Source organism: Schistocerca piceifrons, chromosome 7 (genome assembly GCF_021461385.2).
Source record: "Schistocerca piceifrons isolate TAMUIC-IGC-003096 chromosome 7, iqSchPice1.1, whole genome shotgun sequence".
Taxonomy (NCBI): Eukaryota; Metazoa; Arthropoda; class Insecta; order Orthoptera; family Acrididae; genus Schistocerca; species Schistocerca piceifrons.
In genome coordinates, this window is record NC_060144.1 from 390,989,194 (window position 1) to 391,002,497 (window position 13,304).

The window sequence follows — 13,304 nt, forward strand, 5'->3', positions numbered from 1 at the left end:
TTTGCTTTTCCTAAAGCCAAACCGATCGTCACCTAGCGCATTCACAATTTTCTTTTCCATTCCTCTGTATATTATTCTTGTAAACAACTTCGATGCATGAGCTGTTAAGCTGATTGTGCGATAATTCTCGCACTTGTCAGCTCTTGCCGTCTTCGGAATTTTGTGGATGATGCTTTTCCGAAAGTCAGATGGTATATTGCCAGACTCATATATTCTACACACCAGCGTGAATAGTCGTTTTGTTGCCACTTCCCCCAAAGCTTTTAGAAATTCTGATGGAATGTTATCCATCCCTTCTGCCTTATTTGACCGTAAGTCCTCCGATTGTAATACTGGATCCCCTATCTCTTCTAAATCGACTCCTGTTTCTTCTTCTATCACATCAGACAAATCTTCACCCTCATAGAGGCTTTCAATGTATTCTTTCCATCTATCTGCTCTCTCCTCTGCATTTAACAGTGGAATTCCCGTTGCACTCTTAATGATACCACCATTGCTGTTAATGTCACCAAAGGTTGCTCTGACTTTCCTGTATGCTGAGTCTGTCCTTCCGACAATCATATCTTTTTCGATGTCTTCACATTTTTCCTGCAGCCATTTCGTCTTAGCTTCCCTGCACTTCCGATTTATTTCATTCCTCAGCGACTTGTATTTCTGTATTCCTGATTTTCCCGGAACATGTTTGTACTTCCTCCTTTCATCAATCAACTGAAGTATTTCATCTGTTAGCCATGGTTTCTTCGCAGCTACCTTCTTTGTACCTATGTTTTCCTTCCCAACTTCTGTGATGGCCCTTTTTAGAGATGTCCATTACTCTTCAACTGTACTGCCTACTGCGCTATTCCTTATTGCTGTATCTATAGCGTTAGAGAACTTAAAACGTATCTCGTCATTCCTTAGTACTTCCGTATCCCACTTCTTTGCGTATTGATTCTTCCTGACTAATGTCTTGAACTTCAGCCTATATTGTGATCTGAGACTATATCTGCTCCTAGGTACGCTTTACAATCCAGTATCTGATTTCGGAATCTCTGTCTGACCATGATGTAATTTAATTGAAATCTTCCCGTATCTCCTGACCTTTTCCAAGTATACCTCCTCCTCTTGTGATTCTTGAACAGGGTATTCGCTATTACTAGCTGAAACTTGTTACAGAACTCAATTAGTCTTTCTCCTTTTTCATTCCTTGTCCCAAGAGCATATTCTCCTGTAACCTTTTTTCCACTCCTTCCCCTAAAACTGAATTCCAGTCGCCCATGACTATTAGATTTTCGTCCCCCGTTACATACTGCATTACCCTTTCAATATCCTCATACACTTTCTCTATCTGTTCATCTTCAGCTTGCGACGTCGGCATGTATACCTGAACTATCGTTGTCGGTGTTGGTCTGCTGTCGAATCTGATTAGAACAACCCGGTCACTGAACTGTTCACAGTAACACACCCTCTGCCCTACCTTCCTATTCATAACGAATCCTACACCTGTTATACCATTTTCTGCTGCTGTTGATATTACCCGATACTCATCTGACCAGAAATCCTTGTCTTCCTTTCACTTCACTTCACTGACCCCTTCTATATCTAGATTGAGCCTTTGCATTTCCCCTTTCAGATTTTCTAGTTTCCCTACCACGTTCAAGCTTCTGACATTCCACGCCCCAACTCGTAGAACGTTAACCTTTCGTAGATTATTCAATCTTTTTCTCATGGTAACCTCCCCCTTGGCAGTCCCCTCCCGGAGATCCGAATGGGGGACTATTCCGGAATCTTTTGCGAATGGAGAGATCGTCATGACACTTCTTCAATTACAGGCCACATGTCCTGTGGATACAAGTTACGTGTCTTTAATGCAATGGTTTCCATTGCCTTCTGCATCCTCATGTCGTTGATCATTGCTGATTCTTCCGCCTTTAGGGGCAATCTCCCACCCCTAGGACAAGAGAGTGCCCTGAACCTCTATCCGCTCCTCCGCCCTCTTTTTTTTTTTAACATCTCATTTTGTTCGTTAAATCTGCTCGGGGCGGACGTCGTAAGACACCCGTTTAAGTTCGTTGTTGATCGATTAACTCAGTTTTTTTTTATTACAGAGGGCTGCTAACCTTCTGACCGAACACGCTGAACTACCGTGCCGGCATTCTTTGACAAGGTCGTTGGCAGAATGAAGGTGACTTCTTATGACGGAAGTCTTCGGCCGACAATAATGATTATTTATCAAAATTTAGGCAGTGGCGGGGATCGAACCTGGGACCGAAAACGTTTTGATTGTGAATCAAAGACGCTACCCCTAGACCACGAGTAACGTATTCGTATAGCACGTAAAGAAATATGAATATTTTAGTTGGACCACTTTTTTCGCTTTGTGATAGATGGCACTGTAATAGTCACAAACATACGGCTCACAATTTTAGACGAACAGTTGGTAACAGGTAGGTTTTTAAAATTAAAATACAGAACGTAATTACGTTTGAACATTTATTTAGGTCGTTCCATTGTGAAACATGTATCTCTGTGAACTTATCGTTTCTGAGAACGCATGCTGTTACAGCGTGATTACCTGTAAATACTCAAAATGATGTCCGTCAACCTCAAAGCATTTGGCAATACGTGTAACGACATTCATCTCTACAGCGAGTAGTTCGCCTTCCGTAATGTTCGCACATTCATTGATAATGGAGTAACGCACGTTGTCAGGCGTTGTCGGTGGATCACGGTATGAAATATCCTTCAACTTTCCCCACAGAATGAAATCCGGGGACGTCAGATCCTGCGAACGTTCTGGCAATGTTGTATGGTGCTTCGACGACCAATCCACCTGTGATGAAATATGCTATTCAATACCGCTTCAAACGCAAGCGAGCTATGTGTCGGACATCCATCATGTTGGAAGTACATCGCCATTCTGCCATGCAGTGAAACATCTTGTAGCAAAGACGGTAGAACATTACGTAATAAATCAGCATACATTGCACCATTTAGATTGCCATCGATAAAATGGGGGCAATTATCCTTCTTCTCATAATGCCGCAACATACATTAACCCGCCAAGGTCGCTGATGTTCCACTTGTCGCAGCGATCGTGGATTTTCGGTTGCCCAATAGTGCATATTATGCCGGTTTACGTTACCACTGTTGGTAAATGACGCTTCGTCGCTAAATAGAACGCGTAAAAAACATCTGTCTTCGTTCCGTAATTTCTCTTGTGCCGAGTGGCAGAACTGTACACGACGTTCAAAGTCGTCGCCCTGCAATTCCTGGTGCAGAGAAATATAGTACGGGTGCAATCGATGTTGATGTAGCATTCTCAACACCGACATTTTTGATATTCCCGATTCTCGCGCAGTTTGTCTTCTACTGATGTGAGTATTAGCCGCAACAGTAGCTAAAACATCTACTTGGGCATCATCATTTGTTGCAGGTCGTGGTTGACGTTTCACATGTGGCTGAACACTTCCTGTTTCCTTAAGTAACGTAACTGTCCGGCGAACGGTCCGGACAGTTGGATGATGTCGTCCAGGATACCGAGCAGCTTACATAGCACAAGCATTTTGATCTCAATAGCCATACATCAGCACGATATCGACCTTTTCCGCAATTGGTAAACGGTCCATTTTAACACGGGTAATGTATCACGAAGCAAATACCGTTCGCACTGGCGGAATGTTACGTGATACCACGTACTTATACGTTTGTGACTATTACAGCGCCATCGACCACAAAGTGGAAAAAGTGGTCCAATTAAAACATTCATATTTCTTTACGTACTACACGAATATGTAATAAAAAATGTGGGTTCCTATTTTAAAAAAACGCGGTTTGTATCCGTTTGACCTATGGCAGCGCCATCTAGTGGGCCAACCATAGCGCCATCTGGTTTCCCCCATCAAGCTAGACGAGTTTCCTTCTTTGTTGTTTTTTCGTTTGATGCTTATTTCGTGAGATATTTGGCCCGGTGACTATCAATGGACCACCCTGTATTCATTGGAAGAAACAGAAAATTTTGTGGTAAAGAGAAACATATAAGTGTAGAATATAAATTTTAGTCTTTGGAAACCTTTTGTGGAAGTGTATCTGTGGAGTGTAGCCTCATATGGAGGTGAAACAAGGACGATAAACAGAACAAACATGAAGGGAATACAAGTTTTTGAAATACAGTGCTACAGAAAAATACTAAAGATTGGATGGGTAGAACCAGTTACTAATAAAGAAGAATTGAATTGAGTTGAGGAAAATTAGAGTATTAATGGCACATCTTGAGTAGAAGAACGGATTAACTTGCATAACACGTCCTAAGGCATTAGATTATTCATCAAAAAGGCCACAACAATCAACCTTGTAATCAGCGAACAGATGACAGTTTTGTATGAGAAAGCCTGCTATATGACCACGGTAGAAATTTCAAGCGGTTGCACCCAGCAGAACTGCTCAGCCCTCGATTTCGACCTAGCGCCAGCCTTCTTGCTGGTGGTGTATGCTTACTGCGCTGCCGCCGAAAACAGACCCATCCGTACTGATGGCTAAGTTGTTTTAACGGCATGAGTCGACGTCGCAGCACGGCGATAGCTGCGCGGTGGTTGTTTACCAAACTGGATTTTAAAATGTGTCGGAGGTTACGTCCTACCTAACGGCGTCTTTCTTCTGGTGTCACAGTTTAGGCCTAATTTTCGATAGAGATATTATGCGAATATACTTGTGTGGCAGATAGCGTGAAGCTTGTATTACAGATCTGAGGTAATCGCTGACAAATAAAAATATAGTCTGAACGTACCATTCAAAAGACGCAATCTTGTAAACGATAGCAACAACCAGTGTCCACATATTGCAAGTACACAGCATTTCTAGAATTATTTTTTTCCAGGAATGTAAACTAACGCCCACTGACGATGTCTCGAAAACATGTGAGTTAAAACGAATACCAAACTGTGTTTTGCTACAAAGTGAGCCGTGCCGCGAGGATCGTAATTTACACTGTGGCTGCTCTTCTGCATTATGTGAACTCGAATGAAATGATTACACCCCGGCATGTAGTTTTGGCGGGAATGTTGTGTGACTCACTCCTAGTATCACTCAGAATTGTATAGCGTTGTGTTAGCCACGTTTAATGCCATTTGGTTAAACCAGCATTGATATGAAAGCCTCAAAAGATAGAGTGTTCTGATCAGCCTTACTGTTCAGTTATTCATGAGTTTTATTCTTTTGTTACCGTGTTTTATAATAAGCTTTTGAGGGTTATTTAAATTGGGCTGTTACTGTGTACCAAAGGTAACAGGACTTGCTCATGTAATTTTACTTCCAGAACGAGACTAGATGTGCGACTAATTTATTCATCTATTTATGTTTTGCTTGTTGGTGAGAAAATTGTGTCTGCTTTCAGAAATTGTTGTACATCAGGAACCGTGCCAAACGATAACGAACTGTTCTCGTTCATTCATTAAATGTCTGGCGTTACCTTGTGACCTTGGTACCTGCCTGACATTTGAATTCTATTGTGTAATGTTCATTCAAGAAACAATTGTGTATTTTCATTTCAAGAAAGGGGTTTTTGATTTTATTCTGTGTCATCAAATTAATACTGGGTACTTAAAAGAGGTACCATTTGTCTGAGGGAAACTCATTACCTTTCTATATTGTTTCTTTTATTAATAGTTTGATCGGTTCAGAGTATTCGAATTTGTTATACGTATTTTAAGATATCTTTATATATGTGTGTTCTAGAGGTGACTGGTGCTTGCGATACAAGACCAGTGTGTGCTGCGGCGCGTCCAGACTAGTGGGAGATACAGGAATTTGATTTATGTCTCACGGTGCGTCACTCTGAAGTGGGCTAAGTGTGTTCTGCTGAAGCAGCTGGTCGTTGTTTTTGCATTGTTAAAACTGCTATAGTTTACCGTAACATGGAAGGTCTAATAAACTGTGTTACTGCTACGAACTATGTTCAGTTTCCCGTTAATCGGTCCTTCCACTCCCTAAGCACCCACTGCGTTTGACCGTGTATCACAAGATTCCGCAGTTAATCACATTCTGTATTTTGGAGGAATAGGAAAGGAGATCATGCCGTTTGGTGCATCTGTACAGAAACGTCCTTATTGAAGTATGGTTGCTGTTGTGGTCTCGGAGCGTATAGATGTGGCAGGTCGTGAGTACTCACCCAGAGCGGACAGTCGGTAGTTCATGGTAACGACGACGATGCCGCGGTCGAGGAAGAAGTCTGGGCCGAAACCAGCCAGCGAAGCCCCTCCATGTTGGTAGCCGCCGCCTGGTATCCAGGCGAGCACGGGCAGCAGCTCCCCGGAGGCGTTGGCCGCCGCCGCCGCCTCCTCCGGCACGAAGACGTTGAGGTAGAGGCAGTCCTCGGAGCCCTTGTCCGGCTGCAGGCACAGCGGCGCCTCCTCCAGGGCGTCCCGTACGCCCTCCCAGGCGACAGGGGGCCGGGATTTCTGCAACAGGCAACACTTTGTTCCCCTGACTCACTCGGCATTTGGCCCCTTCACTGGTGGGCTAGGAAGTCGGATGGCGAAATGAGCGGTATATACGCTCTTAATTATGTATTTCTCAGTTACAAGTTACTCTACCCTTCAGCCCCGAGGGTGTCCAAACAATTTGTCACATTTTCCGTGTCTGTCAAATTATTTTCCGGTGTACTGGCTTGTTTCATGTTTGGAAGAAGACAAATGAAATTTTGGAAGAAATGTTGATCTTTTATTATCGGCCGATTTGACGGAGACCTTGTAGTCAATAAAATCACTCTGAGTAGATTGTGATCAACGCAACAAGGTCGCGCAGACGTTTCCGATCTCAGGCGTGCCACCCGGCCGCATAATGGTGGAATGTGCTGACACTCTCATTCGGGGCCATCGACGGATCATAACCAGACACTTCGCTGCTCAAGAGGACGTCTCTGTTGGTGGTGCTGACACACTCTTTCACCAGTTGAGTACCCAATGGGGTGTACCCACTGGTTTCGTAGCCGCATAACACAAGACCACAAAGAGGAACCAAGGACTATCTGTGTGGAATTGCTTGCGCGTCATGAGGTTGATTGTGACAATTTTTGTCGAGTATCGTCACAGGAGACGAATTATGAGTTTATCACCTCGAACCGGTAACAGAGAGGCAAACCATGGAGTGGTGCCCCACCACCTCTCCTCCGAAGAAAAACTTAGTAGTCGCACCCCCAGCCAGTAAAGTCATAGCGACGGACCTCTGGGGCTATGAAGGGGTTATTCTGTATGATGTCCTTCGCCATGGTGCAGCGATGATCTCTGAAATGTATTGTGCTACTCTCTGGAAACTGAAAAAAGGACTTGAGTTTGTTCTCTGCCACAAAAATACGAACGAACTTCTCCTTCGCCATGACAACGCAAGGCCCCACACAGGTATGAGCATCCGCGAGAAGCTTACAAAACTTCATCTGACTGTCCTTCCTCATCCAACTTACAAACTGGATCTCGCAACTTCCGAGGTCCCTCTGCTTAGCTCAATGAAGGATGCACTTCCAGGGAACCAGTACGTGGCTAATGGGAAGTCATTGGCTCCCAAGTTCGTCAGTGGAATGGTACCATTCAGGGATGCAGGTGGCGTAAAGCCGTCACATTGAACGGGTATTATGTCTAAAAATAGCCAAAAGAATGGGGAATAATGTGGTGCAGTGGAATGCTGAATGAAACCAACCTGCTTCCAGACAAAAGTATTGCTTTACTTAATGAACAATCCTCGTTAAATAAAAGAGTCATAGGGAAAGAAAGAAAAAAAAAAGATTTCAGCCCATGTTACTATAACAAAAATTCGCTCTGGGAGCATAGCGCATTAACGTGATGCTTCCGGGATTCGGAGAGGAGAGCATGATCCGAATCGAATACGCTTGGCAGATTAACGATGAAGGCTTTTAGGCTGTTTCCCACATTCACTTAGGTAAATGCTGGGCTAGGATCCACGTCCGGCTTCAAATAAACGCTACACAATCATTTGGAAATCGTTCTCGCACTTGCACATGTGATTTACTCGAAACGCAGACAGAAAGGTACAAAGACCCCTCCCAGGCGGTGTGGTGACGTCAGTGTCATCCGGCCACCAAGTACGACTGACATCTCCGCAACCACGTAGGGAAACGGTAACTGATAAGCAAGAAGAAACAGAAAGAGAAAGAGAAGGAGATATTTCCATTATAAATCAGTCTATGAGGTGCATTGAGTCATAAAACATTTTCCGGTTCTCACATATCTACAGAGAAACTGGAAAAGTTTACGTTTTACTTTTAAATCTGATAGCGAAGTAAAAGTTTTTAAAAGTTTTATTGTCCATTCGGAGAAACTTTCGATATAACCATCAGTTTCTGGGTGTAATATTTCCTCTATCAGAATTTCATGGGTACATTTAGCTCTCAGTTTCAACTTTTTTCTGTTTTTTTTTTATACACAGTGATAACTCAATGCAAGAAACGCTCTTGGTTCATTCGTTGCCTTTGGAAGTACTGTAAAAATACTCATACTTCGCTACGGGATACATATAAGGTGAGACCTGAAGTACTTCAAAACTGAAATAAAGCTTGACAAACTTGGTTTTTACCTCCCTCGCTTTTTTGACAATCCCTAGTAAATCAAACAATGAATTTAACAAATTTCATCATTTGCAGTGGTCTTCAGAGGCAGTAAAGTTGATCCAAGACGGAGTGAGAAATCTGTGAACGAGATGCGGAAATCCTATCAAACGGGTTTGATCCTCTTGTAGGCAGAGACCAGGTTGATATCAATTGTCGGAAGTTGTGTTATGTTGGTTGCCCACGGATTACAAAGGACAAATACACTTCCATTATTCACCATTCTGTAGCGGATAATGGGATATATTATACTGTGAACACCAAACGCCACTTAACTTGTACTTTAGATTTCACATGCCTGTTGGCTATCTTAACTTAAGCTTCATCCTTATAAGAGTTTATTCCCACTACAGAAAAAAGCCATTCCAACATCAGATAGAAAGTTTGCGTACATCACGGCTACTGTGTGTTGCTGAAACTTTCAGGATAACATCGCAACAGGATGCCCAGAGGAGACTCACGTGCATCTTACCGATATATGTCAGATTTTGAGAAGTTGAATCATTCTTGAAATACCGTAATTTAATAAACTCGTGGCTATTTGCCCAAACTTGCTACTGAACGATCATATTCTGTTTCCTTGTTCACAACTTTTAACAGCAGATACTGCAGATAAAACTATCCACACTACTTTGTAGCCTACTGCTCTCAAGATGTGTCTCACTTGAATATTAACTTCTTTAACATGATACTGCCTCATACAGTCATCAAACTTCACTGTTTTTTGCTCAATTTGTTTCTTTTCTCTGAAAATTGCTGTAATTTGTCATAAAATTAATTAACTGAACATGTCATATACAGTGACGGGAAAAAAATCACAACTCTAAAATATATTTAACGTAGAGCAATAAAATTTCGGAAACATTTTTGTCTTGGTAACATATTTAAGTGATTAACATTGCAAGATCATAGTTTAATGTAAGCGCGAGATACGCCACTGCAAATCTGAAGTGCTAGTACATTAATAACAGTTGTAGCCACCAGAGTGTTGAATACAAGCATGAAAATATGCATAAATTGTGTCGTTCATGTGTCGGATATCAGTTTATGGCATGGAGTTCCATCCTGTTGCATTTTGTCGGCCTGTACAGGGATGGTTAATGCTGATGGTTGGTGATGGAGGAGCTGTCGGCCGATTATGTCCCATATGTACCCGATTGCAGACAGATATGCTGATCCAGCAGGCCAAGGCAACGTGTCGACATTCTGTAGAGCTTGTTGGGTTACAACAGCGCTATGTGGGCGAGTATTATCGTGTTGGCAAACACCCCATGTATTGCTTTTCATTAATGGCTGGTCGAATCACTAAACTGACGTACAAATTTACTGTCAGGATGTGTGGGATAACCACGAGAGTGCTCCACCTGTCATACGAAACCGCATGCCAGACTAAAACTTCAGGTTTGGTTCCAGTGAGTCTAGCATGCAGACAGGTTGGTTTCAGCCCTTCAACTGGCCTCCTTTTAACCAACACATGGCCATCACTAGCACCGAGACAGAACCATGTTTCATCATAAGTACAAGAACTTCCATGCTGCCCTCCAATGAGCTCTTCCTTGACATCACTAAAGTTACAAATGGCGGTGATTTGGAGTCAGTGGAAAAGACGCTACAGGACGTCTGGATGGGAACTGTCCTTGGAGTAAGCGATTTGTAACTGTTCGTTGTGTCGCTGTGGTGCCTGTCTATGTATCGATGGATGGGTATTTGTGTGAGAACTTAGGTCTACCTTTTATTGCCAAGTGTAGATGTGAGACTTGGCCACATATTAGTTCAGAGCAGACATTAATTAAATTCTGTCTTATTCTAATCAGTCAGTAGTACAGTAAAGAGACAGTTATTCGAATTTTGGTTAAGAACAGTAATAGTTAGGTCATCATTCATATACTACAGTGTTCAACAGTATCTGAACGACCTGAAGTGCGTTTCGCCTGAATTGTATGCAACTCACACTACCTGACAGTCTTGCAGGTCCTCTGATCTCTTTTCTGTACGGTCGTTTGACTATACAAAATGGCTACTACAAGAGGCCACATGAGATAACGGTTCTGTAAGCCTATCAATCCAGATGCAAATTAAATCACAATAACGTAAATAACAGTAAACGCGTTTTTAGGGATGACATCCATTACGCCTGTGAAATCAAAAATTATTGCAATAAATGACATTTCAAAAAGCAAGTTTCAACTTGAAATTATTTTAGCAGCATTTTTGTACTGGGCTGAGACCCGGCTCTCCAATTAGTAATTATTTTCCAGTCAACTAACCACGATAGATCCTACATATGTTTGCAATCACAGTGTGCGCAAGGTTTAAACTTTAAACAACAGGGCATAACCTCTTCTGATGGGCTGGGATTCAACCCAGAACCTTATCGGATTGTTAACAAAGCGGAATCAAATGTTAGAAATCGGAATTTTTTACCAATGACGTGCTGATTGGAACTGAAATGACAAGACGAATAAATTTTGACCAACCAAATTTAGAATGGAGCACGTATCGTCATTGACGTCTAGTCACGAATAGACGTTAAAAATGGTTTATTTCACCAATATCGAGATGTAGAAATGTCTGAACTGGAAGTAACATGAAGTAAAATTCTGAGCTGGCTGGGATCGAACACTGCACATATCATCGTCGTTGACTATCGAATTTCTTTCACCAGTAACTAAGACAGGCATTTTGAATCTGAAATGATATGTCGAAAAGTTGTGTGGCTAACTGGAAGTCAAAACTGGTGCCAGTCGCTGTTGCTGAAAACTCACAGAGAGGTTTTAAAAATCGTAACAATTTGTCACCTGCAAAAAAAAAAAAAAAAAAAAAAAAAATGTTCACATGGCTCTGAGGACTATGGGACTTAACATCTGTGGTCATCAGTCCCCTAGAACTTAGAACTACTTAAACCTAACTAACCTAAGGACATCACACACATCCATGCCCGAGGCAGGATTCGAACCTGCGACCGTATCGGTCACGCGGTTCTAGGCTGAAGCGCCTAGAACCGCACGGCCACGCCGGCCGGCTGTCACCTGCAGCTTGGTGTGCTGCAACTTGAATGGCACGATGAAAATTTTTGTGCCACACCAGGATTCGTAGGAGACACCCGCTCTTATGGAGACGTTGAGGAGTTCGGACTCTTGCGGAAACAATGGAACGAGAGAACTGCACCGTCTCGAAGAGGCCAAACCCACCGAGAGGAGAGATCTGAGTTGGAATCCCGGCCGCGCCGGATTAGCCGAGCGGTTTAGGGCGCTGCAGTCATGGACAGTGCGTCTCGTCCCGGTGGAGGTTCGAGTCCTCCCTCGAGCATGGGTGTGTGTGTTTGTCCTTAGGATAATTTAGGTTAAGTAGTGAGTAAGCTTAGGGACTGATGACCTTAGCAGTTAAGTCCCATAAGATTTCACACACATTTGAACATTTTTTTTGGAATCCCAGACCAGTATTAACAATAGAAACATCTCCATATCAGATACAATAAGAAATAAGTGTCCGTTGACCTTACTCGACTAATCGCTTATTAACTTAAAAAAAAATTCGTGTAAGAAGGCAAAGTCGTGACAAAAGTTTCTACCTGGCGTAACTACCGCCTCCGTCATGGGCCAACCTGCAGCGACTCTCCTAAAGTAGACAGTGAAGTGGTGTCATATTTAAAGCGGATTTAGAACAACTGTGCGTTCCCTACATTACTCAGCTTGCGTTACCAGAGGGGAAGAGGGTCTGCTGGTGGTTGTTAAAAATGGTTGCCTGATGCGTGAATCGATCACAGACCTTAAGCATACACAGCTATAATCATTCTAACAGACCATCAACTTACAGGTTGGTTTCTGACTATATTTTAAAGAAGGATGCTCCACTCGGAAAGAGAATTATGATGCTCTGAAAGTTCACTACAACCTGTTCCGCCATTTTCTTGATCGTCTCCATCGATATTTGCGAGCAGCCAACCCCATGCGTTTTTTTGACTCGCTTTTTTAACCGCTGACGTAAAATCATATATTAGCCAGGTGCAAGAAGTGACAACACGGTAGAATGCGGAAATTTCTGTTGGAATTCCCCTCCACTTGTGATTATGTGCTGAAGTGTGAATTTAAGATCTACTCATAATTACAGCGCAGTGTAAACGCAAAGGCCAGATATGGCACGCACCCTCATCGTGAAGCTTATAAATCGCGTTTCGTCTGATATAATTACGTTGATAAGGGCTTAGTGACCTTTCCTCATGCATCATATTATGTGAAGAGTATTGATGTATGCAATCCACCAGCTAAAAGTTCACTTCAAAAACCAACCAAGTGCGAGTAGGACTGAGAATTCCGTTCAAACTTGATTTTATTTATAGATAATAAGAACAATGATAATAACGATAATAATAATAGTACCAATAATTTCATTTGGTGCACTGCCATGGTGCAAGGTGTTTTTTCTGTTCTTCTCCCTCCCCCTCAGCCCTACCTTACGCTCGCGGTAAGCTCCTTCGTCGGCGTTGCTTCTTCGCCATTGTTATTCGTGTTTCTGCAACAGCAATGTCTCGAATGAGATCATTAAATGATCTCTTTTAAAATAAAGAATAATGCCTCACTTGCAAAGAACAAAAAATTAATGCCATGTACATGAGTAAAATGTGGCACATATGATGATAAAGCAAATAAAAATCTCTTTTGTTTCAAAATGAGCGAAGATTTTCTTCATAGCATATCTCAATAAAGAGAAA

At 42.4% G+C, this 13,304-nt stretch overlaps 1 protein-coding gene across 1 annotated transcript in view; it reads right to left on the bottom strand.

The window, feature by feature from the left end:
- LOC124805732 (venom carboxylesterase-6-like) overlaps window positions 1-12,745 on the bottom strand; it is a 36,350-nt gene extending 23,605 nt beyond the window's left edge. The window contains exons 1-2 of the mRNA XM_047266303.1: window positions 12,740-12,745; window positions 6,146-6,434 (exon numbers count right to left, since the gene is read on the bottom strand). Coding sequence (XP_047122259.1) covers window positions 6,146-6,434; window positions 12,740-12,745 — 295 coding nt within the window. The remainder of the gene's footprint in view (window positions 1-6,145; window positions 6,435-12,739) is intronic.
- Between the last annotated feature and the right edge of the window lie 559 nt (window positions 12,746-13,304).